The 24,700-nt window shown below is 36.7% G+C and overlaps 2 protein-coding genes across 2 annotated transcripts in view; both read right to left on the bottom strand.

Moving 5' to 3' along the window:
* LOC127410953 (polypeptide N-acetylgalactosaminyltransferase 16-like) overlaps nt 1-768 on the bottom strand; it is a 42,267-nt gene extending 41,499 nt beyond the window's left edge. The window contains exon 1 of the mRNA XM_051646242.1: nt 1-768. This exon is cut by the window's left edge and continues 925 nt beyond it. The gene's annotated coding sequence lies outside the window, so the exon portion shown is untranslated.
* A 9,014-nt stretch (nt 769-9,782) lies between these two features.
* The window catches only part of LOC127410936 (vam6/Vps39-like protein), a 68,312-nt gene continuing 53,394 nt past the window's right edge, over nt 9,783-24,700 (bottom strand). Inside the window, exons 20-24 of the mRNA XM_051646210.1 lie at nt 23,903-23,948; nt 23,576-23,725; nt 17,963-18,097; nt 15,541-15,632; nt 9,783-11,279 (exon numbers count right to left, since the gene is read on the bottom strand). Of these exons, the coding sequence (XP_051502170.1) occupies nt 11,201-11,279; nt 15,541-15,632; nt 17,963-18,097; nt 23,576-23,725; nt 23,903-23,948 (502 nt within the window). The 3' untranslated portion in view covers nt 9,783-11,200. The remainder of the gene's footprint in view (nt 11,280-15,540; nt 15,633-17,962; nt 18,098-23,575; nt 23,726-23,902; nt 23,949-24,700) is intronic.

The following is a 24,700-nucleotide window of genomic DNA, read 5'->3' as shown; positions in this document are numbered from 1 at the left end:
TTGCATTAACAACCAGATAATTGTGCATTATAACTTTACATATCAACTTACATTTGGTTATGTAATATTTAGATGTGTCCCACAATTTATGTACAACTTTGTTATAGCACAAGTAAAAAAAAAAAAAATGAAAAAATAGAACATTCCATAAACTATAGTTTTACTGCACTGATCAAGCCTAACCATTCAACTGTGTTTAATTATGATAAAATTAATTACACGCATGCATGCACACACATATCCATTTTGAGACATTAGCACCATTGAGCTTTTTATCAAATGTAGTGATCATGCTTAAATTATGCTAAAACTTAACCTGATTAACAAAATGATTCTTTCTGTTTTACAGGGAACCTCAAATCTAAGTCAGATTGGCGTCCAGGTTGCAGGTTGTTGCACACCAGCAGGTTTAAACCACAAACAGCTGCCCTGGCAGTAGGAGTTTGGCAGTCAGAGAGGGTTTTCTCATTCTGTTCAGCTTATGTTTCTCTTTTCTCATATGAGATTATTTCAGCCTATCATCTGCTCTGATAATGCACTACAGCTGTTCCCATCTCAGTATCAAAGTATTTCAGACAGTAAAAGTAACATTGTATGATGTAAAAGCCATTAAGAGAAGTTGGTGTTGTTATAATAAAATGGAAATGGTCACATCTCATTTTCTGGTATCTGACAGTAAATGCCCATTTACACAAGGATGAGTTGGTTAGCTTTTGAGTCATTGTAACTTGTTAAGAAATGTGAATGTTTAAAAATTGCTTTAGTGTCTTTTTGTTCCTATCAGTCTGATCAGGGTAATGGAAACATACAAATAAAATTGTTTAATGTTTAAATCTGTATCCGATCATCTACAGTCAACTATGGTTCCAAGGTCACAATAGCCATTGTACAAGGTTCTTACTACAGAATCATTAAGGGAGGAAACTACATAATATCAACAAAAGATTCATTAAATGAGATCAGTTGATAGTGACTCACTTTAGGGGCTCTATTTTCATGAGTGTGCAAAGTGCAGCGGTAGTTCAACGACCGTGTGGTACGTCTTATCCAATTTTCCGCTCTAATTCTAAGTGCAATTTTTGTGCCAGTGCAAAGCGCAAGTGGGCATGGGTGGGAGTGTTTGCACTTTCTGTGGGTGTATGTGCGTAAACTGTGGCTGTATTGTACTTTAACTAAATGGCGCAAAGCACAATTAGCTTTTTTCCTGAGAAAAAGGTAATTCCTGGACCACATCTGTTTTCAGCGCTAAATTGAGTTCCTACATTTGCAGTTTGGAGATTTCAACAGCAGGTGGTAATAAACATCATGTCCAAACTCTGAAAATACTGTATAGTGGAACATCAAATTATGTCTCTGACAATCACTGTAGTAGGCGTTTTATGAAACCAAAATATATGAGATTTGTGTTAAACCATCTATAGATTATAGGTTATATTTCAACTATTATTATTATGTTTTACAATTTTATTCATGATATAATATGTATTGGTATTTTTCCACCTGTTGTCACAGAGTGCTTTTTAAATCACTGCTAAAGAGGCTGGTGGAAGGGAAAATTGAAGGGAAGTTGGAGAAGGGAACATTTTTGGATTTGGCATGATTTTTTTTTTACCACTTTGTTATTTTGATTATATTTTCATTTCGTTTCAAGTGTAATTTGAATTTAGAAATATTTTTGGTTGACTTTTTTGTGTTTCAATAAATTATGCAAATTTCTCAAAATCAAAATCGACGTAGAGGTGAAGTGCGTGCCGATTCTCTATATCTTTATAATTAAACATAGCCTACATCCAAATCCTGATAAGAATCAAATTTTCAATGTGTATAAAAGGAGCGTGTCACTGTCATAGAAATATGCCTGACAATCATCAAGGACTCAGTTAATGCACAAAAGAATGTAAGTCCATATTTCTATTCTTCAAATTCATTGCATACAGACCATTGACACTACGAACTTTTTATGAATGTGCTGTCTTTATTTATATCGCTGGTGCTTGACATGGTATGGACTATTTAAAAGGAATCAGACACTGCAATAACCAGACAAGAACCTCAAAATTTAATTGCACTTGACCCAGCCCATTAGCGCTATGCACGCACTATTTCACCAAACCCACTTGCGCCTTGACTTAGCGCATGCTTGCACGAAAATACCAAAACTTCATGGCCATGCCTATTGACTTTGCGCTTATGACTTATGGCATAGCATTGTGCTTAGCACTAGTGCTCTTAAGGGTTTGGAACAGCATAAGGGTTATTAAATGATGACAGAATTTCCATTTTTGGACTATCCTTTTAAGGTAACGTCTGCAACACTACATTAATGTTCCCTTTGTTAAGGTTTTATAAAGGGGTTCTTTAATGACTAATAAGTCATTTACAAATGTATTACAAATCACTGATATGCAGTTATAACATCATGAATAAAAAGGGGGACTTTCATGCAATACTTGGCAGATAGTGGGCATTTAATCTTACTTGTTATAAATGCTCTATAAATACACTTATTCATACTCGATAACATGCCCTATCACATGATTTATTTTGCAATGAAGCAAAAACAGACTATTACAGTGAGATTAAAAGGAAGGACTTTCACTTTGCTACAGTCCGCTTTGTGTTTATATTCATTACTGTCACCTTCCTTGTCACGTTGATGTCAGAAGAATAGTGCTACTCACAACTTACCTAGTCCTAGTTACCTAAAGTTTGCAGAAAAATGTTTCAGGTCTTCATGCTCATTTACAGCATACAGTATTTCATTTAATAAAACCTGATGACCATTAATAATAATAATCATAATAATAATTAATAATAAATTCTTCATGTGTCCACTTTACATTAAGTGTTATAAAGCATTTAGAACATGCAAGATAAAATGGCTTAATATTTGACAGGTATTGCAGCCCCATGTTATTCTAACTACATATCAATGATTATAATTCCTTTGTAAATGACTTATAAGTCATAAATGGACCCCTTAATAAACCCTTAACAAAGGGAACATAATATAAAGAGTTACTGTCTGTTAAAGTGTTAATGTTATGTGCATAGAGGACCGTTTTGAAAAGTATTGATGAGTGTAACGTGATTTTCTCCACTGATCTTCTACTCATATCAACACCTCTCCTAGAGAAGTTAAAGGGATAAACAAAACCCACCTGATCCACGAACTGGCTCGATAATGAACCACATGAACTCCTAATCCCTCTCAGAGCCACAGCTGGCATTTCCAACCCTGCTGCCAAAAGCGTTTTTTTCAGTACGCTGTACAAAGATCTCCTTTTCTATTTTGCTTTCTCTTTTGATTGAGCACGTACTGTATAAATGAATTCCAATCATCTGTTTCTCAAAGTCTGATTCTCTATATAACATGTCTTCAGCTAAACAGGTGAAGCTTGAGCCACCAAGATGCCATTCTTTTTCATAACATGGTTAAAGTGAACTTAAACATATTGGTCACACACACTATTTGGTTACTATTTTGTGTCTTGATTAGCACAAAAGAACTTAAAGGGATAGTTCACCCAAAAATGAAAATTCTCTGATTATTTATTCTCCCTCATGCCATCTCAAGATTTTTAGAACAATATTTCAGCTCTGTAGATCCATATAATGCAAGTGAATGGTGACCAGACTTTTGAAGGTCCAAATGTCACTAAAGGCAGCATAAAAGTAATCCATGCGACTCTAGTGGTTAAATCCATGTCTTCAGAAGCGATGTGATAGGTGTGGGTGGGAAACAGATCAATATTTGCAGTAAGTCCTTTATTACTATACTATTTTCATAAGTTCTATTGAAGGTGAATTGGTGTAATTTGGCCATGTCTACACTAGTACGTTTTCGGGTGAAATGTATTGTATTTACTACGTTTACAACACTCATACTAAAACAGTTTTACTCCACTGAAAATGCAGACTTGAGAAAAAAGCTCCCTAGTTTGGCATACTTTGGAAATCAATGATGCTAGGAAATAAAAACTGAGTGATTTTGCTATGATTGAGCCTCTTTTCGAAAACACTCTTCATTACTGCATACTTTGGACAATAATGACATTAGGAAACAAAATGGAGTAATTTGGTACACCGATCAGCCACAACATTAAAACCACCTGCCTAATATTGTGTGGGTCCCCCTACAGCGCCAACCGGCATCTCAGAATAGCATTCTGAGATGATATTCTTCTCAGCACAATTGTACAGAGTGGTTATCTGAGTTACCGTAGACTTTGTCAGTTCAAACTAGTCTGGCCATTCTCTGTTGACCTCTCTCATCAACAAGGCGTTTCCATCTGCAGAACTGCTAACCCAGTCTTATAAAAATTTGTACATATTTTACTAGTTGGCTATTTCGTATGATTTCATACAAGTTCGTTCGTATAAATTTGTATGATTTCATCAAGTGCAAATGCCCGGATGTCTAATGCGGAAGCGCGAGTTTTGTGCACAAGGAGTTAAGGACATGCTTATTAATATTATGCCCTCACCCAAACCCCTTATCTAAACCTAACCAATCAGTAGAGGGTGTAAACATCATAGGAAGCTGTTGAGTGTGACAGAAGCAAGTAACTGTCACGTATTAGATGGAAACGATGTCCAGTGACGTTGTACAAATTCATACGAGTGCAGTTGTACGATATCATACGAATTAGCCAAATTTAGAAAAGTCATATGAATCCTTACGATTTTGCCATGAGAGTGTGTATGAACTGCTTCTCACTGGATGTTTTTTGTTTTTGGCACCATTCGGAGTAAATTCTAGAGACTGTTGTGTGTGAAAATCCCAGGAGATCAGCAGTTACAGAAATACTCAAATCAGCCCATCTGGCACCAACAATCATGCCACAGTCTAAATCACTGAGATCACAGTTTTCCCCATTCTGATGGTTGATGTGAACATTAACTGAAGCTCCTGACCCATATCTGCATGATTTTATGTACTGCACTGCTGCCACACAATTGGCTGATTAGATAATCGCATGGATGATTGTTGGTGTCAGACGGGCTGGTTTGAGTATTTCTGTAACTGATGATCTCCTGGGATTTTCACACACAACAGTCTCTAGAATTTACTCTGAATGGTGCCAAAAACAAAAAACATCCAGTGAGGGATGGCCAGATTGTTTCGAACTGACAAAGTCTATGGTAACTCAGATAACCGCTCTGTACAATTGTGGTGAGAAGAATATCATCTCAGTATGCCATTCTGAGATGTGGGTTGACGCTGTTTTGGCGGCACGAGGGGGACCTACACAATATTAGGCAGTGGTTTTAATGTTGTGGCTGATCGGTGTATGTTTACACCTCATGCCGTTTTTCTCTACCGAAAATGCAGACTTTCTTTCGTTTTTTTTGTTCTTTTTTTTTTTTTTTCAATTTGGAATGCCCAATTCCCATTGCGCTCTAAGTCCTCATGGTGATGTTGTGACTCGCCTCAGTCCAGGTGGCGGAGAACGAATCTCAGTTGCCTCCACGTCTGAGACTGTTAATCCGTGCATCTTATCACGTGGCTTGTTGAGCATGTTACCACAGTGACCTAGCGTGTGTGGAGACTTCATGCTATTCTCCGTGACATCCACACACAACTCACCACGCGCCCCACAGAGAGCGAACCACATTATAGTGACCATAAGGAGGTTACCCCGTGTGACTCTACCCTCCCTAGCAACCAGGCCAATTTGATTGCTTAGGAGACCTGGCTGGAGTCACTCAGCACGCTCTGGATTCCAACTCGTGACTCCAGGGGGTGGTAGTCAGCGTCTTTACTCGCTGAGCTACCCAGGCCCCCGAAAATGCAGACTTTCAAAAATGTTCCCTAGTACCACATATTTTGGAAAACAATGACGTTAGAAAATGAATACTGAGTAATGTCAATATAATTAAGCTTCTAAAAATGATGTTTTCCTCCACTGAAAATGCACTTTCGAAAGTGCTCCATCGTACGGCATTCTTTGGAAAACAATGACATTAGTAAACTAAAAATGAGTAATTTCGCTACGATAACGCCTCCCATTCACACCAAATTGCTGTTTTCCTCCACCAGAAATGCAGACTCTCTAGCACAGCATACTCTGGAAAAAAATGACATATAGAAACGAAAACTGAGTATTTTTGTAACTGAGTAAAATAGTAATACCCTGGAGCCGTATTACTTGACCGTGTGTCTACAGTGTATTTATAGTGTTTGACTGGACCCAAGGGCACCTTCACCAGAGGAGGACAAAAGCTGCTGTCAGCTCAGCCAAAAGCATCTGCTAACACACCTTCATAATATCTGTCGGCATGGAAAAGGACATTTTTATAATCACTCAGATCTCACTTTCAATACTTCAAAAAAGGTTTTTAATCATTAATAGTTTTCCACTGAGATTACTGGCTCTTCCTTATCATGACTCATAATGTAATGTAGTGGTGTATGGCCAATGTTTCACAAGCCTGAGGGAATAAAGAGGCTGTGGGAAACTGCTGTTTGTAGCATATGCTGATTCTGCACAAGGATTCTTGTGTTGTTTTCTCTGTTGTCTTTGGGCAAGTAACATTAATGTACATACTGTAAAAGGCCTGGATGGAGATGCAAAACTGTTTGGCTGTGTCCGGAATATTGTTTTATTTAATTACAGTAATTGTATTATTTTTGCAGCACGCAGTGTGTATATGGCGCATATGTTAATTTTCTGTATGCACAGAACACCCACGGATTACACATTTGCCAAAATGTGCAGAATACAACCAGAGTACTCTGTGTTTGGGACTGCATCCCACTGCTACTAACGTCACTACATTTTTCAGTAGTGTGACAGCAGCTCATCTATTTTCACAAGTGTAGCTTTTCCAGTAATGAGCTACATTTTCCAACAAGTAGCATCACAAAACACTACATTTATCACATTAAAATGAGAATGCAGCAATAGAGCTGATGGAGTAAACAAACTGTTGTCAATCGTTGTTTCAGACCACGAAAATGAATTGGTAAAAAAAAAAAAAAAAAACTCCTTTATATTTAGCATTGGGAACTATAATTAATTTTACTGAATCAGTTCTTTTGGACGGTTCTTGTAAATTAACTAGTTCATATAAATATTTAAGTGATTCACTTGAGCCCCATGCAGCCTTAAATGGACTTTGCCTTCTTTTTTGTAGTGTAATTTAATAGTGAATATTAAGTATAAATTTATGTTCAATGTTTTCACCCTGTTTTTTTTAACCCTTGTAAAAAATGTACCAGGTTTTACTACAGTAATATTATAGTAACCATAACTGTAGTAACCATGTTTTTTTTTTTATTTTTTTTTTTTTTTTTGCAGAAACCATGTTCTGAAACGATGAACTGCTTTTTAAACCCTCCTATTCTGTTAAAGAAGGGCCGCTTACTTTACATTATTAATTATTTATTTATTTATTTTTTTTTTTTTTTAAAGATGTTAACATTTCTACTTCCCTGATGTAAAAACAATAAGATTATGCACTTCTTTGGGGGTTTTATGTTTTTAGATCTTACTTATATATAAATTTCACCATTCATTTGCATATGCAAACAAGCAAATTTATGAAATGTTAAAACAGAAAAAACCTGCATGTCTATAAGTTGAAACATGAAGAATATATGAGAATGTGTCATGTTTTGGGGGCAGATTGCTGCCATCTGGTGAAAAAAAAGACAAATAACATGACTTGAAAATCATGCTATGACAATAATAGCCAGTAGATGGCAGCAGTGTTCTATGCAGTCACATCCCATGTAGTAATTCTAAATCTGACCACAACTGATGCATTTGGATATACAGATATTACCAAACTATTATTTGTCAAAATGTAACATTTGTTTTTAACCATTTTGAAATCTGTTAAAGTAAGTTTTTGAAATAATGTCACATTATGCTTACAGTCAAACCTGACCTGGAGTTACAAAGAGAAGATATAGAATAATAATTTTGTTACAAATCATTTATTTCAAACATCAAAATACATTAACTCAAAGTAAATTAATAATAATATCTAGAAACTGAACAGTAATAAAAAGAAATGAACAGCAATATACTGTGAAAATTCAATTAGTGTATAAAACAGAAGACTTTATAGTCTCACCTTCATTTCTGTGTGTGTTTTCTGCATTGTGGCTGATTTCTATATTGTACTTGACAAATCTAAATATACTGCTTTGTTTATTAGTCTTTCCCATTAATTTCCTATGAGATATATATATATATATATATATATATATATATATATATATATATATATATATATATATATATATATATATATATATATATAGTTGTGCTCAAAAGTTTACATACCCTTTTAGAATTGGTAATATATGTACCATTTGTAAAGAAAACATGAGTGAGCTGGCAAAACATATTTCTTTTATTTCTCATGGGATTCATATTCAACTGTAGGTTATAACAGAATGGCACAATCATAAAACAAAACATGGCAACAAAGAAAAAAATGAAATGACCCCTGTTCAAAAGTCTTCATACCCTTAGTTCTTAATACTGTGTATTGCCCCCTTTAGCATCAATGACAGCGTGCAGTCTTTTGTAATAGTTGTCTATGAGGCCCCAAATTCTTGCAGGTGGTATAGCTGCCCATTCGTCTTGGCAAAATGCCTCCAGGTCATGCAAAGTCTTTGGTTGTTTGAGATCTCCCCAGAGTGGCTCGATGATATTAAGGTCAGGAGACTGTGATGGCCACTCCAGAACCTTCACCTTTTTCTGCTGTAACCACTGGAGGGTCAACTTGGCCTTGTGCTTAGGGTCCTTGTCATGCTGGATAGTCCAAGAGCGTCCTATGCGCAGCTTTCGTACAGAAGAATGCAAATTGTCTGCCAGTATTTTCTGATAACATGCTGCATTCATCTTGCCATCAATTTTCACAAGATTCCCCGTGCCTTTAGAGCTCACACACCCCCAAAACATCAGTGAGCCACCACCATGCTTCACAGTGGGGATGGTATTCTTTTCACTATAGGCCTTGTTGACCCCTCTCCAAACATAGCGCTTATGGTTGTGTCCAAAAAGCTCTATTTTGGTCTCGTCACTCCAAATTACAGTGTGCCAGAAGCTGTGAGCGTGTCAAGGTGTTGTTGGGCATATTGTAACCGGGCTTTTTTGTGGCATTGGTGCAGTAAAGGCTTCTTTCTGGCAACTCAACCATGCAGCTCATTTTTGTTCAAGTATCGTCGTATTGTGCTCCTTGAAACAACCATACCGTCTTTTTCCAGAGCAGCCTGTATTTCTCCTGAGGTTACCTGTGGGTTTTTCTTTGTATCCTGAAGAATTCTTCTGGCAGCTGTGGCTGAAATCTTTCTTGGTCTACCTGACCTTGGCTTGGTATCAAGAGATCCCCGAATTTTCCACTTCTTAATAAGTGATTGAACAGTACACACACTAATTACAATTTAAAAAGCCACAGGTGTGGGAAATTAACCTTTAATTGCCATTTAAACCTGTGTGTGTCACCTTGTGTGTCTGTAACAAGGCCAAACATTCAAGGGTATGTAAACTTTTGATCAGGGCCATTTGGGTGATTTCTGTTATCATTATGATTTAAAAAGGAGCCAAACAATGGCTTCATATGATCACTATCCTTAAATAAAAGAAAATCAATGCCAAAATTTCACAATTTATGCCAGGGTATGCAAACTTTTGAACACAACTATATATATAAATATATATATATAAATTAATTATTTTTTTCATTTCCCATTTTTACACAAAATTGGATCTCTTTCTGAGGTAAGTGGACACCACTCATGGAATAAAACATGCCACAAAACATAAAAGAAGACAAATGTTTATTAGAATTGACCTCCACCTCAGATTCAATGTACAGTCTATACTTTCACATCTGTTCTGACCAAAACACTTCAGGCTCCTTACAGTGGTTTAGGGACCACCCCATTGTTTGAGCAACAGTTCGTGTCATGATTTACAGTTAAATGAATAGACAAGCATCATATAGAAGTGTTAATTAGACAGATGTATTGCAGAACACTTATGAAGCCAGAGAAATACTGATGCCCATCTGGGCGTCACAATCGGACACATAGGCGACACATTCCTGACAGTAACGACATGTTTAAACAGTGTGTTAATAATAAATTAAAGCCACTAAAAGGAATGAGAAAAGAAAACAGTGGTGTGCTACTGTGACCTGATCGTGGAGTTGCAACTCCGCTCTCCAAAACAATACAACACCCAAAAGGCTAGAATATTCAGACACAACCCCAACCTCAATGTTTGGCATTGCTTAAAAAAAGCTACATATTGAGAGTTCTCACTGTTAAATGGATAGTTCACCTGCAACTGAAAATGATGTGGTCATTTACTCACCCTCATCTTGTTCCAAACCTGTATGACTTACTTTCTTGCATGGGACACAAAAGGAGTTTCAATGGAAGTGAAGGTGAACATTCTACCTAACATCCCTTTCTGTGTTCCACTGAAAAAGTAAGTCATGTAGGCTTGGAACAACATGAAGGTGAGTAAATAATGACAGAATTTTCATCCCTTTAACAAGTTCTCTCTGAACTTCTATGCACCACAATAAAAAAAGAGAAAAGGAGTAAAAGAAAGTCTAGAGGAAGCATTAATCCCAACAACTTTGCTTGTAGAAGCGCAGTGGGCATGCTGTTTGCCATTGCTGCCCCTTCTGTAGAGGGGGCCATATTAACATTTTTATCTGGTGTCTGATTTCATCTCAAACTAACAGAGTGAAGCGGAGCAGCACCTTCATGCCCAGCTCAGAATAACAGTCCTGTGAGCCCTGGAGGTGCATACAAACACAGGACTCAAAGGCAATGGACAAAGCGTCAGGTTGGATGAAAAGCTGCACTGTAAGTAAAGACGAAAAGGTGGGGAGTGAAAGAAAAGAGAAGATAAGCTTTTCTCAAGGGAAGAAAAGATGCCAAGGTGTGTGTTGTGCATTCAGGTAGAGGTCTTTGAAGAAATGCATGAAAACAACTTTGCTTGTAGCGTTAAAAATCAGAAATTCATTGTCCAGAGTATTTCTACAGAAGAACTCTGGCAGTTGATTCATTTTCTCATGAGACAGACTTGTCTTTGCTCTTCCAATGGAATGACAGAGAACTAGAGTGACAGAGCACAATATGCAGACTTGCATTTCCTTTGGCAGGGCATCAGTCTGGTATTTTTACACAGACTGCAGTCTCTGTGTTGAGCGTGTTCAGGCTGCATTACTCTGCAGGGCACACGCTGCGATCTTTACAGCAGAAGTAGTGAACCACCACACCGTTCGGATACCTGGCAAAGGCACTGGAGGGGTAGAGGACAGATAACTGTAATTACCAAACAACTTAAAATAGTCATTCAATTATATAGAATGTTAATGCATGTAAGAGTGGTGTAGCCAAACACCAAAATCAGCACCAACACTCACACTTTCAGTGCTTGAGTACATAGCTGCAGGAACAGATTTTGAAAAGGGGGTGCTGCTGAACTGGGACGTCAAAGCAGCACATTTTTTAACACATCAATGTTACTGCTTTTTACATTTGTTTTATTTTAGTCATAATTATTATCTTTGGCAAAAATGGCCTTTCCATTTCGATTAATCTCAGTAACCTCCCTGTTAGTGGACACTTTCACCCATTGATTAAATGAATCATGGCTGACTGTGAAAAGTACATTACTGCAATGACATTGGTAACTGAAATCTGTTGTGTTTGAATGATGCTGCATCCATGCCTCGTTGTGTCAGAGTAAGCTGACATGCACAAAAAATTACTAAATAACATACTGATAATAATACAACTCTTATTACTCTAAGATAAAAATAGCTAGGATATTTGTCGTTTTAGCATACACAAGTGGTGCTATGGCTTAACGTGTAAAACATATTTCCTTCTTTGTGAATTCTGAAGCCGATTTTGTCCTCCATTTAGAATCGTTCTGAAACATTTCAAGAGAAGTGCCATACACGGGTATTCTCATCAACTATTCTTACACCTGATAAACTGCAGGGATTTAATGATGACGTATAATCCTATAAATAATTTTTTAGGGTTCACACTCTTTTCAAGGCACAATTTTCCAGGACATTTTGTGTAAGGAATCAATTTTTGTATTGGGTTCAATACAAGTTAAGCACAGTCGGCAGCAATTGTGGCATGTTGAGTACCACAAAAATAAATGTTGACTTGTCCCTCCTATTCTTTAAAAAAATAAAATAAATATTGGTTCCAGTGAGGTACTTACAATGGAACTGAATGGGGGGCCAATTTTTAAACGTTAAAATACTCACTTTTTCAAAATTATACCAACTAGACATAAACAATATGCATATAAACATGATTTTAATGTGATCAAATCGCTTGCTAACCTTTTCTGTGTAAAGTTCTAGCCGATTTTACAACTTCGTTACCATGACGATATAATGTCTCCTAACCCAAAAACGACTGTAAAATGACAATTTCAACAACTTTACATCTCGAATAATACTAGTTTTAACAGAAGAATTAATGTAAGTGTTTTTATAATATTATAAGCTTCACATTTCTGGCTTTAAACCCTCCAAAAATTGGCCCCATTCACTTCCATTGTAAGTCTGTAACCTCCATTTTTGCTTATTTTAAAGAAAAGAATGGACGAGTTGAAATACATTTTTGTGGAAATCAACATTGTCAGAAATGCTGTCAATTGAGCTAAACTTGTACTGAACCCGGAACATTCCTTTAAGCAAAAACACACGAGAAGTCATTCAAATTGTGGTTATTGGAGGGTTATTTTTGTTGTATTCAACAGTTTAATTAAATTTCATAAAAGAAATGGTATCTAATGAAATAAATTTGTTAAAACTTTAATCAAATAAAAATGTTATTATTTTAAGTAATTTTTTACTTTGCTTTTCTCCAAAATCCTCACAGCACAATCCTAAACAACAGTGTTGCACAACAGAACATCACAGATGTGAGATATTGTTTTAATACATTATTATTATTATTACTATTATTATTTCAATTGCAATATACATGATCTTTTTCCCATTTGATGCGACCATTTAAACTGAGCTTTTATTTTGCCGTTTCTATCTTTTTTTATGGTAGTTTCTCACCTCTGGAAAAGTATTTTGCTACTTGTCCCAGTGTACTGTGTAACACATTTTTTTATTTATTTTTTTCCTGGGTAGTAAGTGTTATTTCCTAATTGTTTATGCCTCAAAACTTTGCTTTTGTGACCAGGACAGTGATATTTTGAAATTTACCTATTTCCAATGAGAAAATGGGTGAATTTGTGTCTTTTCATTCACATAAAGTCAGAAAAAACAATATATGAATCTAAATTAACATGTATTTATACTAAAGTAATATTCAAAGCCGTGCTGGTCCATAATGGTAACAAGTACCCATCTCAAAAGAGGATTACAACAGCATCAACACCTTGCTAGACACCTTGAAGTTTGATGAGTACGGCTGGGAGGTCATAGGAGACTTCAAAATGGTGGCATTCCTGATGGGTCTCCAAGGCAATTTTACCAAGTTTCCCTGCTATCTTTGTCTTTGGGACAGCAGGGACACCAAGGCGCACTACCACAGGCAGGACTGGCCACAGCGGACTGAGTTCTCTGTGGGGAGGAACAACGTCAAGTGGGAGCCACTGGTGGACCCCTGGAAGGTGCTGATGCCACCACTGCACATCAAATTGGGTCTTATGAAACAATTTGTCAGAGCTGTAGATAAGGAGTCAGCAGCCTTCAAGTACCTTCAAGACTTCTTCTCTAAGCTGTCTTTGTCGGACCACAGATAAAGAAGGATTTTGGATTCATATGTTGTTTTTTCTGACTTTATGTGAACGAAAAGACACAAATTTGCCCGTTTTCTCATTGGAAATAGGTAAATTAAAAAATATCACTGTCCTGGACACAAAAGCAATGTTTGTGGGGAATAATAGCCATTTTCTATACTTTTGAGGCATAAGCAATTAGGAAATAACACTTACTACCCAGGAACAAAAATTGTGTTATATAGTGTTATTAAACCCCATTAAAATAAATATACAGTATGTATGTGCTGCACGCTTCAGAGCGTTCTGCTCACTGTCATCTACTACACACACACACCCAGAGTGTGCGTGATGCTCGTGATGAGGTGTTTTCAGCGTATGAGCGGCCAGCTTCACACATTCATTTTGAAGCACATGTAGATTTGATAATTTTTTTTAATTAAATCGCAGCCTTTTGCAGTTTAATTATCACACTTGGACATATCGAAATTTTTATGAAATTGTGCATTCAAACATTCATTTTCATCCCAAATATGTCAAATTCCATGACAATCTGCATTTTATAGCTAATGCAATTTTTATGACTGGATTCAGTAATTTTATATGTGTTTTCTGCTCCGTGGAAATTATAGGGCCCTACATGTGGTAACGACAGTATAAGCAGACTCCAATCTCAATTGCATTATTGAAAATTAATTTACATACCGAGGTGTAAAGGCCACATAACCACACTATCACCTCAGGGTGTGAATCTGCTGTCCGACCATCATCGTTGTCTTAAGTTTACTCAAACTTCAGACAATTCAAATGTTTTTGTTGTTAACAATACAGCAGTGGTGGAACGGAAACAAACTGCACTATATCAATACTTGTACAAAAACCTTGTCAGTGAGACAATCAAAAAGTTTTATTACACTAAAATATTTTCCAGGACAAATAATTATGTTCCAGGACATTTAGGTATTTTTCAAATTTTCCATGACTGGAAAACTGCTTTGCAAAATTCCAGGTTTTCCAGGATTTCCAGGACGCGTGGGAACACTGAAAATGGTATTATTTCACCAAAGCCTTGCTGTAAGAGCGCGTGCATTTGGTACAGTTTCCACATGCAAAAGCCTCCAACATATTTGCACAGTTTTTCTTAGTAAATCATCTGTAATATGCCCACAACACACAGTTGCAATATGATAGACTGCAGAATAAGTACCCGTTATTTGGGATCTTTGTAAAACAGGTCCTCTGACTTGCATGCAACTTAGTTCAATTTCATCCATGTATTCGCTTCATTGTAAAGGCGGATGCATTACGTTTTAGCTGTAGATATGGCTGATAAATCTCATGCATTTATTTATTTATAGGATGCGTGTGCAAGAGTTAATTAACCTGCTAGAAAAGCGGTTCAGTTTACTGGTGTTCAGCTCTTTCAACTCGCACAGCTCAAGCTAATTTATTAAATTATTTCTAGATGTTGATTCTTTTAAAGATGCTGCTAGTGCATTGTAAATGCCTTGCTGTATTATTTTTTTTCTCATCACATTGTCTTAAACAGTAGGCTTAGTAAAAAATGTAATGATCGGCATGAACTTCTTTTTCGTGCCGTCTTCGTTATAGTTGTTGAAATAAAAATACCCCTCAACATTTTGGTCATTAATTTGTTAAAGAGATGAATACTGAATCCGATTGTTTTCAAATAACATGAGTGAATTCTTATCATTTTTTTTAATGCATACACTATTTTGAGAGCACTTCCCAGGGTAAGCTGGTTGAGTAAAATGAATAGTGATGCAAGACACACCTATTCCCGATCTTCTTCTTACACACTCTGCAGGTCTTTTCGTCTGTGATGACACACTTCACCTGCTGGTGAAAGATGCGCTCCTCTTGCACCTGCACACAAACAAGAAAACATCATATTGGCTGTCAATATTATAAATAAATAATAAAAATAACTCAAATAAAAAAAATGGCCAGATTTAATCATGCCCGTGACCTGCAATAAGGAATTTTCCAACAATTGGAGCAATTCATGGTTGAAGTACCACCTAAATGCAAAGCATGTTTTTTGGGAGTCCGCAGTCAGCCAACCCCAGGGCAATCACTTACCAAAACATACTTCTGTCATTTTTTCCGACAGTAATGGAAATTCCCACCACAGTGTTATTTCCATTACATCTCAAATTCTGTCTAGAATTCTCTCTGTGTTTTTGTTTTTTTGATGACTTCTTTGTCTTGCTTTGACTAATTTCATAGCTAATATTGAATTTATCCTAAATACACACAATTAAAAAATATTTTCACACTTTTTGCATAATTTGGCAAAATTACTAGGTGACTAGAAATGCTGCCCAATAACAATTCTGCTCATAAGTGATATTTACATAGATTTTTATTTGTTTTCTTTAAACACTTGTCTCCTGTTTCATCTCAAGCATGCTCTTCACTGACACTTTAGTCCACTTCACTAACTGATGCCACAACTGTTGGACAATTGTAATTTGAAAAATTCATAGACATCATTTTCACACAATAAATATTGAAATGGTTTGTTTATTTCACTCTTTGTTTAGATGATCATAGTTTTAAATATGTAATAATTCCTATTTTAAAATGGTTTTCTATAGTTTAACCTTGAAAGTCTGGGTCTGGGACAAAGCTAAAAGAGTAAAAATTATCCATAAAAGGCATTTGAAAAATACCAAACACTGCGAAGGCCTGGTAAAATGGCATCGAAGTCAGTTTTAATTTGACCTTCATATAACAAATTTAAAAAAAAATCTGAAACCTGTTGATAAAAATCCACCCCTTGGACATTCAATTGCCTGAAGTTGAAGAAACACCTTTATATATAATTATTTTCTTTATTTGGGGCCTTTTCAGGAAATATTGATATACTATATGCGATTAATTTTTTGGCATTTTATGAAATTATTTAGATTAAACATTTAAATTGATTGACACCCCTAAATCATTTTATCAAATCATTTAGTCATTTAGCAGATGCTTTTATCCAAATCGACTTACAAATGAGGAACATAAATAATTTTGTCATACAAAAGTCAACAATATCTGCAATAGCTGGAGTGGTATAGAAGTTAGTGCAGAAGAGACAGACAAGGAAAGGTTTTTAGAATTATTATTATTATTATTAAAGGTGCACTCAGTAATTTTTTTCCTCATATAAAAATTTTACTTCTAAAGGTATGAATAGTAATTTTGAAACATTTGTATAAAATCATGACAACTCATGTGAGATGAGGAGTCTAGTCATATCAGTAACCTTATAAATGCGCTTTAATTCTACATGGGGCAGGGGCACCTCATGGGGGCTGCCATTTTAGAATCACATGACAAGCTGAATCTCAGTAACTACGCTGTTATTGGACACTTTCATTCATGGATTAAATGAATCATGGCTTACAGTGCTTAGTGAATTTCTACAATGGCATCTGTAGCTGAAAACAACTGTGTTTGAATGATGCAGCATCCAGGCCACTAGGTGTCACTCTAAGCCAATGTAAGCCACTTCGACATACTTCAAAGAATTACTGAGTGCAATTATTAATTAGCTAATGGAATAGACGTGTCTGTATTTCAGACAGGCATGGAAAATGAAGTGGCTGGAGCAGATGTGCAGCATCAAAAAAGAAACGGGCTGTCAGTCAAATCGCAATGTGCTGCATCAGGCGCTTACAGTGTAGACAACTCTACTGTCTGTAATGCCTTTGTTGCATCACCACATGCCGTATGCTTCCAGTGCAGACACTATGTTATTTTACATCAATTCCAAATCGCCCACTTACATGGGTTCTGTATATTTTCTGCGCAAGAACCTCAACTCAAAGTGAGGGTTCGCCCAATTCTGTCAACATTTATTCGCTCTCGTGTAGTTCCAAACCTGTTTGACTTTCTTTTTTCTGAGGAACACAAAAGGATATGTTAGGCAGCATGTTAGTTTTAACGGTGGCTGAAACTAACATCCTGCCTAACATCTTGTGTGTTCCACAGAGGATAGAAAGTCATACAGTTTTGAAGCATCATGAGTGTGAGTAAATTACAGAACTGAAATATTTTGATTTAAAAACGGAGCTCTATATCTTCATCTGAGAAATACATGTGACATAAACATTGGCCCTGTCTGAGCAGTTTGCTTAGCATATGTTCAGATCACAAATCATTTACACAGCACACCAAACCAAAGCGTTCACAAGTAAACATACCCGCAGGAACTCAGCTTGTAGAAGACTCTTGAGGACCTGGTCAAAGCGTTTCCTCCCGGCATTCTCCTCTAACACACTTTCCAGAAACACCTGGATCTCTCGGATCTGTGTGTTAGCTGGAAGCAGGTTTATGGCCTTATGAAAGACAGAAAAATCCTTACATTACAACACAATGATTGAGCAGCCTTGGATCCTGTACGTGGTTTTGAGAGCTCTGTCCATGCACTGTATCTGTCTGAATGTCAAAATGTGTTTCACAAACGCTACAAAGAACATTACGAAAGTTGTTTAGTAATATAAAAACAGTCATAATCAGACACAACCTACAGATAAAGGTATATGGGTGCAGCGTCCTGGTGAGTCTCCTGGTGGTTGGAAATTAGATGAACAACCGAGGGTTATATGACTATCAACTGATGGACAATATCAATAAACATTGACAGAATCCTCTCAACATTAAGTCAAGCTTTAACTGGAAAACTCAAGCCTCCATTGTGGTCTTTTTCTAAAGGCAAGTGATTAAAAACACTCAGATAAGCAAGGAAGAGAAACCGTCATGGTTTGATGATGACGTTGCCTTCAAATTGTCAAATTTATGTACAGAACTTTCTCTGCCTTGTCACAAGCGACCAAAATGAAACAAGAAGCAAATTAGTGTAAAAATTGTCCAAACGTTTTTTTTGTTCTTTATTCTATTATCATACTTCTGAACTCCAGGTTAGAGGTCTGCTACCCATCCAGAGCTTGACATCGGGTTTGGGTTTGTAGGTTCATGAAGAAAAAAAACAAAAAACTTTTTTTTTTAAATATTGCTGACATATAGTGTATATTTATTACTATAGGCTACATTTATTTAACATACAATAATATTTTTTATTTTAACAGAACTTCTTTTGAGCACGCGGTCTCACTCACAGACAGGTGCGAACAGACAAACTAGTGGCTGGTAACACCAAACATGTTTTTGCATTCGTCTGCTGCATTTTTTAAATGGTTTTCTATGAAGTGCACGGACGGACATATATCACTGTTGCGCCGCCTTGCTGCTTTTTTCGGCATCTTGCGTAGGACTGCCACATTTGTTACACACAATTCAAGTTAAAAAGAACTTAAATAAAAAAAAATAAATAACGCATATCGAGACACCTTAAGCTTTCTTTTTAATTCGTTGCCATGGGCTGGGCTAGGGCTGGGCTTCCGGGGCTTGAGCCCCGAATGTTTTCTGTAAAGCCCCGAATGTTTTCTTGTAGCGATGTCAGTACCAGTGCTTAGGGCTGGGTGGTATATTGACTTTTTAAGGTATATCGATATATTTTCAAACGAGATATAGGTTGAGATAATACCATTTATATCGATATAGTTCGATGTTGTGTTACATAACTCGTTTCTTCCATAAAGCCGTGTCAGTGTTTGCATTTCTCCTCTCTCACACTCTCCGCACAACCCCACCCCACTCTCCCTCTGCGTCTGCGTGCAAACCCAGCCCCACTCGCTCACAAGTTCTCCTGCAACATGGAGGGAGACACAGCGCCGGTTCACACTGCCAAAGAAGACCTGGTTAGTAAAAAGAAAACAATGGTTCAATTATTTGGAGATGGTTTGGATTTAAAAGATCAGGTGATCAGCAAAACAGCTGCATGCTGTTTGACTGACAAGCCGCTTATGTGTGTGCAGCACGCATTACATGTGCGTGTGCTCTGAGAACGCTCGCGCCTAAACGGTCAAATACTTTACAAAATTGCCAAAATGCCCGTCTTGATGAAGTGTTTATGTAAAAACAGAGTTATGCTTAAAGTGAATGTAAACACTGGGGGAAAAGCTGATTTGTATCAAAATGTACGACTTGTAAATGTTTAAATGTAAGCTAACAGACCTGCCGCTGTCTAGTGTATCCTTAATATGAATCATACAACAATAACGACAAAACCATTCACTGCTCTTGGCTGGATAACTTTACTTGTATAACTCTAGTATAAAAGCATTAAATTATTATTCATACAGGGAAGACCAGTTTAGTTTTATGTCAAATTCATTCTGAATGTTTAATTGAATACTTGATACTGTTTTTTTTTTTTTTTTAAAGCTGTTAAAAAGCACTGTTTTCTTCATTTGTATTTTTTTCTATAGTGTTTTTTTATTTGATTTTTTTTTCTATTCATTGCTTTTCTTTTGTTATTTTATTACTGACTGTTTACTACTCTTGAATAATAACTTGAGAACTTAATTATTTTATAATCAACAAATTAGTTAGTGTTAGGCTATTATTTGTTGTGGTATTTTTGCGGTATCATCACATTTCACTAAAGACTATTGAAGTTTTGGTATTGTGATAAATGTATATATTGTGTATGGTAGATCTTGCTGCAATAACATGATGGAAAAGTAGATCTTATTCCATAGAAGTGTGAGCACCCCTTCTGTAAATGATGATGATGGAGGCATTCCTTTATTTGAACTCCGTGCGTACATGTAACATAAAATAACCTCCCCAACCCAGTGCACTTTTTTACTCGGATGACCAATTACAGTGAATGACCAATTTATTTGTCCGAAAGACAAGCACATCACAATACTTAATGTCGAGCCCTGCATGTCAGCTGTAGAGAAAGCCATAAACAGGTTGGATCCAAAAGTGGAAGCACTTCAAATCTCTTCCATTTACAACAGCGCCATAAACTGCAGTATGTGTTAAACTTCGTGCTGCCGCTGCAACACAAAGCCTTCGCAGCCCGAAAAGTCTCCTAACAAAGCACGTTGCAAGCTTCATTTACCATCTCACATGTGGCTTTAACTTACAGCCGAATATTTAGTCCACTTTGTAGAAAATACCGAGATATATTTCATGTATCGCCATTCAGTCTAAAAATACCGAGATATGATTTCTGGTCCATATCGGCCATTCCTACCAGTGCTTGCATCAAGCTGGTACTGAAACATATTATATGTTTATATTTTATTAAGCAATTTATACTGTACATTAATGATACCTTTCTTTCTACAGTATCAATTATAGGGGTGGGTAAAATATTGTTTTTCCGATTAATCGCGATCTTCATTTGAACGATCTCGATATCGATTCTTAAATCCCAAGATCGATCTTTGACTCAATGTGCAAACCTCTACTACAATGAGAGGAAATCACTCGCATCTGCAACAAAATTTCATGCTATGTGACTAAAGTGAATATATTTGGCAACTGGTTGGTAAATGTTCATATTTCACTCACCAGTAATTGTGTACTTTAGTTGTGAAGTGTTCAGCAGCGAGATCCTTTCACAGCGTGTTGAGAGTAAAAGTTGTTCCGTATAATGTGTGTCCAAGGACGAGATTCACGCAACCCATTTGTCATTGAATAATGACAATAATGTCTCTTTTAATAACCTTTCTGTTCTTTACAGTCAGTTGTTGATCAAAAACTAAAAAAAAACAAAACATTTAATTCTAATCATGCATCCCACAGATGAGGTAAAGCCATTCGAGTGTCTCTAGTAACATGCACTCATTTAAAGGCGCTGTTTTTGTTAGAGACAGTACAAGTTTTAGCACGTGTACAATAAATCAATGTTAATACTTGTAAATAGTAAAAGTTTAACAATAAATATGTATCAAAAATAATATATGAAATATAATATCTTATTTATTGATTGAATACATTTATTTGTTCATTTTTAAAAAGCCAAAATGTGGGGGGCCTGGGTAGCTCAGTGGTAAAAGAAGCTGGCTACCACCCATGGAGTTCACTAGTTCGAATCAAAGGGCATGCTGAGTGACTCCAACCAGGTCTCCTAAGCAACCAAATTGGCCCGGTTGCTAAGGAGGGTAGAGTCACATGGGGAAACCTCCTCGTGGTCGCTATAATGTGGTTCACTCTCGGTGGGGTGCATGGTGAGTTGAGCGTGGATGCCGCGGTGGATGGCGTGAAGCCTCCACACGTGCTATGTCTCCGTGGCAACGCACTCAACAAGCCACGTGATAAGATGCGCGGGTTGACGGTCTCAGACGCAGAGGCAGCTGAGATTCGTCCTCCACCACCCAGATTGAGGCAAACACTACGCCACCATGAGGACTTAAAAGCGCATTGGGAATTGGGCATTCCAAATTGGGTGAAAAAGGGAAAAATCAAAATGTATTCATAATGTACCTAATTAAAAGGTCCCCTGTATAATTAACAGCATTAGCTTTGAGATAATTTATTTTATATGTAAGCAAAAGGGACATTATAACTGAAATAAACCCATATGAATCGATATTTAATCGAAATCGGAATCAAATCGAGAGCTTGTGAATCGGAATCGAATTAAATCAGGAGATCTGTATCAATACCCAGCCCTAATCAATTACACCAAATAACACCATAATCGATATAACACATATCGTCATGTTGGCAGCTGCTTTCCGTGCTAGCAAGACGAGCGATTGCTGCTGTCTGGTCAATATTCCTGTCTTGGTGAGATTTTGGGAACTGTGTTGGGTTGGTCCATCCAATCAGAAGCAGTAAGTACCAAATATTTAGACATGTTACCATGAAAACAAAGAGTAATACGAATATACAGATGTACTCGAGGAATCTGCAAACTTTAAGTCAAGAGCCAGGACATTTGCGTTTTCTGCAAAACTCTTTTAATGAGACACGATGCCATGAACCTCACAAAATCTGGCAAAACTAGAAACTTTTATTTTTCTCATAAGCAGCTACTTAAGCATATTCACAGCCTGCTATCTTCTAAACTAACTAGGAAAACTGAAAGGGACATTATAGTGTATTTTTAATCACATTTTTCAGTACAGTGTTAAAAACATGCAATTCCTGATCGTGAAGCGATCCTGAAGTCGAGACAAAAGCTAGTTGGACATTTTAGTTTTAGTAATATTTAAAGATTTACAACATAAATGACATCTCACAGATGTAACATTTAATGCAAAGTGCATTATATTTCGATATTTCATAAAAAGGATGGCGCCATATGAAGTCTGGGCTAAGCACAGAATGTTTACTGACCCTAGATTAAAACTGGTCAAAGTGTTAAAACCCTTGTTAAAAGCGAGTATATTTATTATTGCTATACTGTTACGAATGTTGCCTACGATGTTTAAATAAAATACAGCCTATTGCAAAAAGCTTGCTTGGAGAAGAAATTATAAAGAGAGAGAGATTCAGGCTTTAAATATGACGGTACCGTTTGGGTCACACGGTCAGTTAATGGCTGTGCAGACCTCTTTACTCCAAGTGACAACACATTCCTGCCATTGAGGAACAAAATCGTGATGGGCCTCCACATTTTTTTGACAGGTCGAGTTTCACCAATAATAGGATAATGGCTATTATTTGATGATTCAAGTGGCACAATGACCTGCACAGTTGAATGCAAATATACGTATGGAGTGGACAAACCACTAAAATATTTCCTTGTCATAGGGACAGCAAAATCTACATACATTTTAATGAATTAATGCAAAACACAGTTTCATGGTTGGTCAAATATTAACCTCACACGCCATTGGGAGTTTATTTTTAAACCTTGCTTGTCCTTAAGATCCTTTAGTTTATTTTCTGTTTAAGGGTGGCACTGTGAGTGTGTGTTAGTGTTTGAGTGGCTGTGGAGTGCTTCTCACTTTGGTGGTGTTGAGTTTGCTGTGGTGGAGCTGAAGAACCCTCAGGGCTGCCTGGAGATTCGCCTGAGGTTCACAAAGCTCCATCTTAATGGGCCCTAGGAAGTGCACGTCTGGAGGAGACAGATACATGCGCAGCAGGGACAAATACACCTACAAATAACACACTTCTGTTAACAGTCAGACAATCTGATTCATCACAAGAGAGATATTGTGTATAATTGGTTTTACATTTATTCAAGGTTTTTCCTCATGACGTATCTGACATTGTACAAGACAGACTGAATGAATTCAAATAAAACAGGTGAAAAGTGAGTGAGCAGCACTCACATCTTTATTGCCGTTTGTGGCTGGATCATAATGACTGTGACAGTACCTGAGGAAGATCACAACACAGAGAACAAACACACTCTAAACCCAAAAATATTACGGAATGACAGGCCAATGGCAAAAAGCAATCGATGAGTTGAAATATTTAAAGTAGCATAACGTCGATTAGCACAGAAAGTAATTTAGATTATTTATCTAATTATTTCAATAAATAATCCAGTAAATAAAAAGAACAAAGACAGTCTGCACCGAAAAGGTCTTTACAACCCTTGTACACTTATCAATACAGAACCCTGTTCAATCTGACCTGAAACATCAAATGGGGAACCCTGCTTTTTATTTATTTATTTTTTTTAATGGAGTAACACTTTCTTCACTAAAGTAAAAACACTAAAGTTTTTTAGGGATTTTATGGTAATTTTTCTAACCTTATTTACCTCTAAAATACTCAACTACTGCATTCATGTTCATATAAAATAAGCACATTTTATTTTATCTTCACTTCAATAAAAACCTTCATGTCAGTAAATTGAAAGATTCAAAATATGTCTTGCATTGGGGGTCTCTTGTTGACATCTGCTGGAATAAAAATAATAATTACATGAAATGACAACTACGGCCAGTAGATGGCTTCAGTGCTCCATGCATTGACTGATTTCTATGAGCCAATGTTGTAACAACTTAATTTCTAGATATTAGCCGCTTTTTCACCACTGGGTCAAACACGGGAGTGAGTGCGCTATGGAGGATGACCACAATTTCCAGTTCTATTGTATTCATATACTGTATATGACTTGA

Source organism: Myxocyprinus asiaticus, chromosome 20 (assembly GCF_019703515.2).
Source record: "Myxocyprinus asiaticus isolate MX2 ecotype Aquarium Trade chromosome 20, UBuf_Myxa_2, whole genome shotgun sequence".
NCBI classification, from domain to species: domain Eukaryota; kingdom Metazoa; phylum Chordata; class Actinopteri; order Cypriniformes; family Catostomidae; genus Myxocyprinus; species Myxocyprinus asiaticus.
This window is presented reverse-complemented; position numbering and strand designations above follow the sequence as displayed.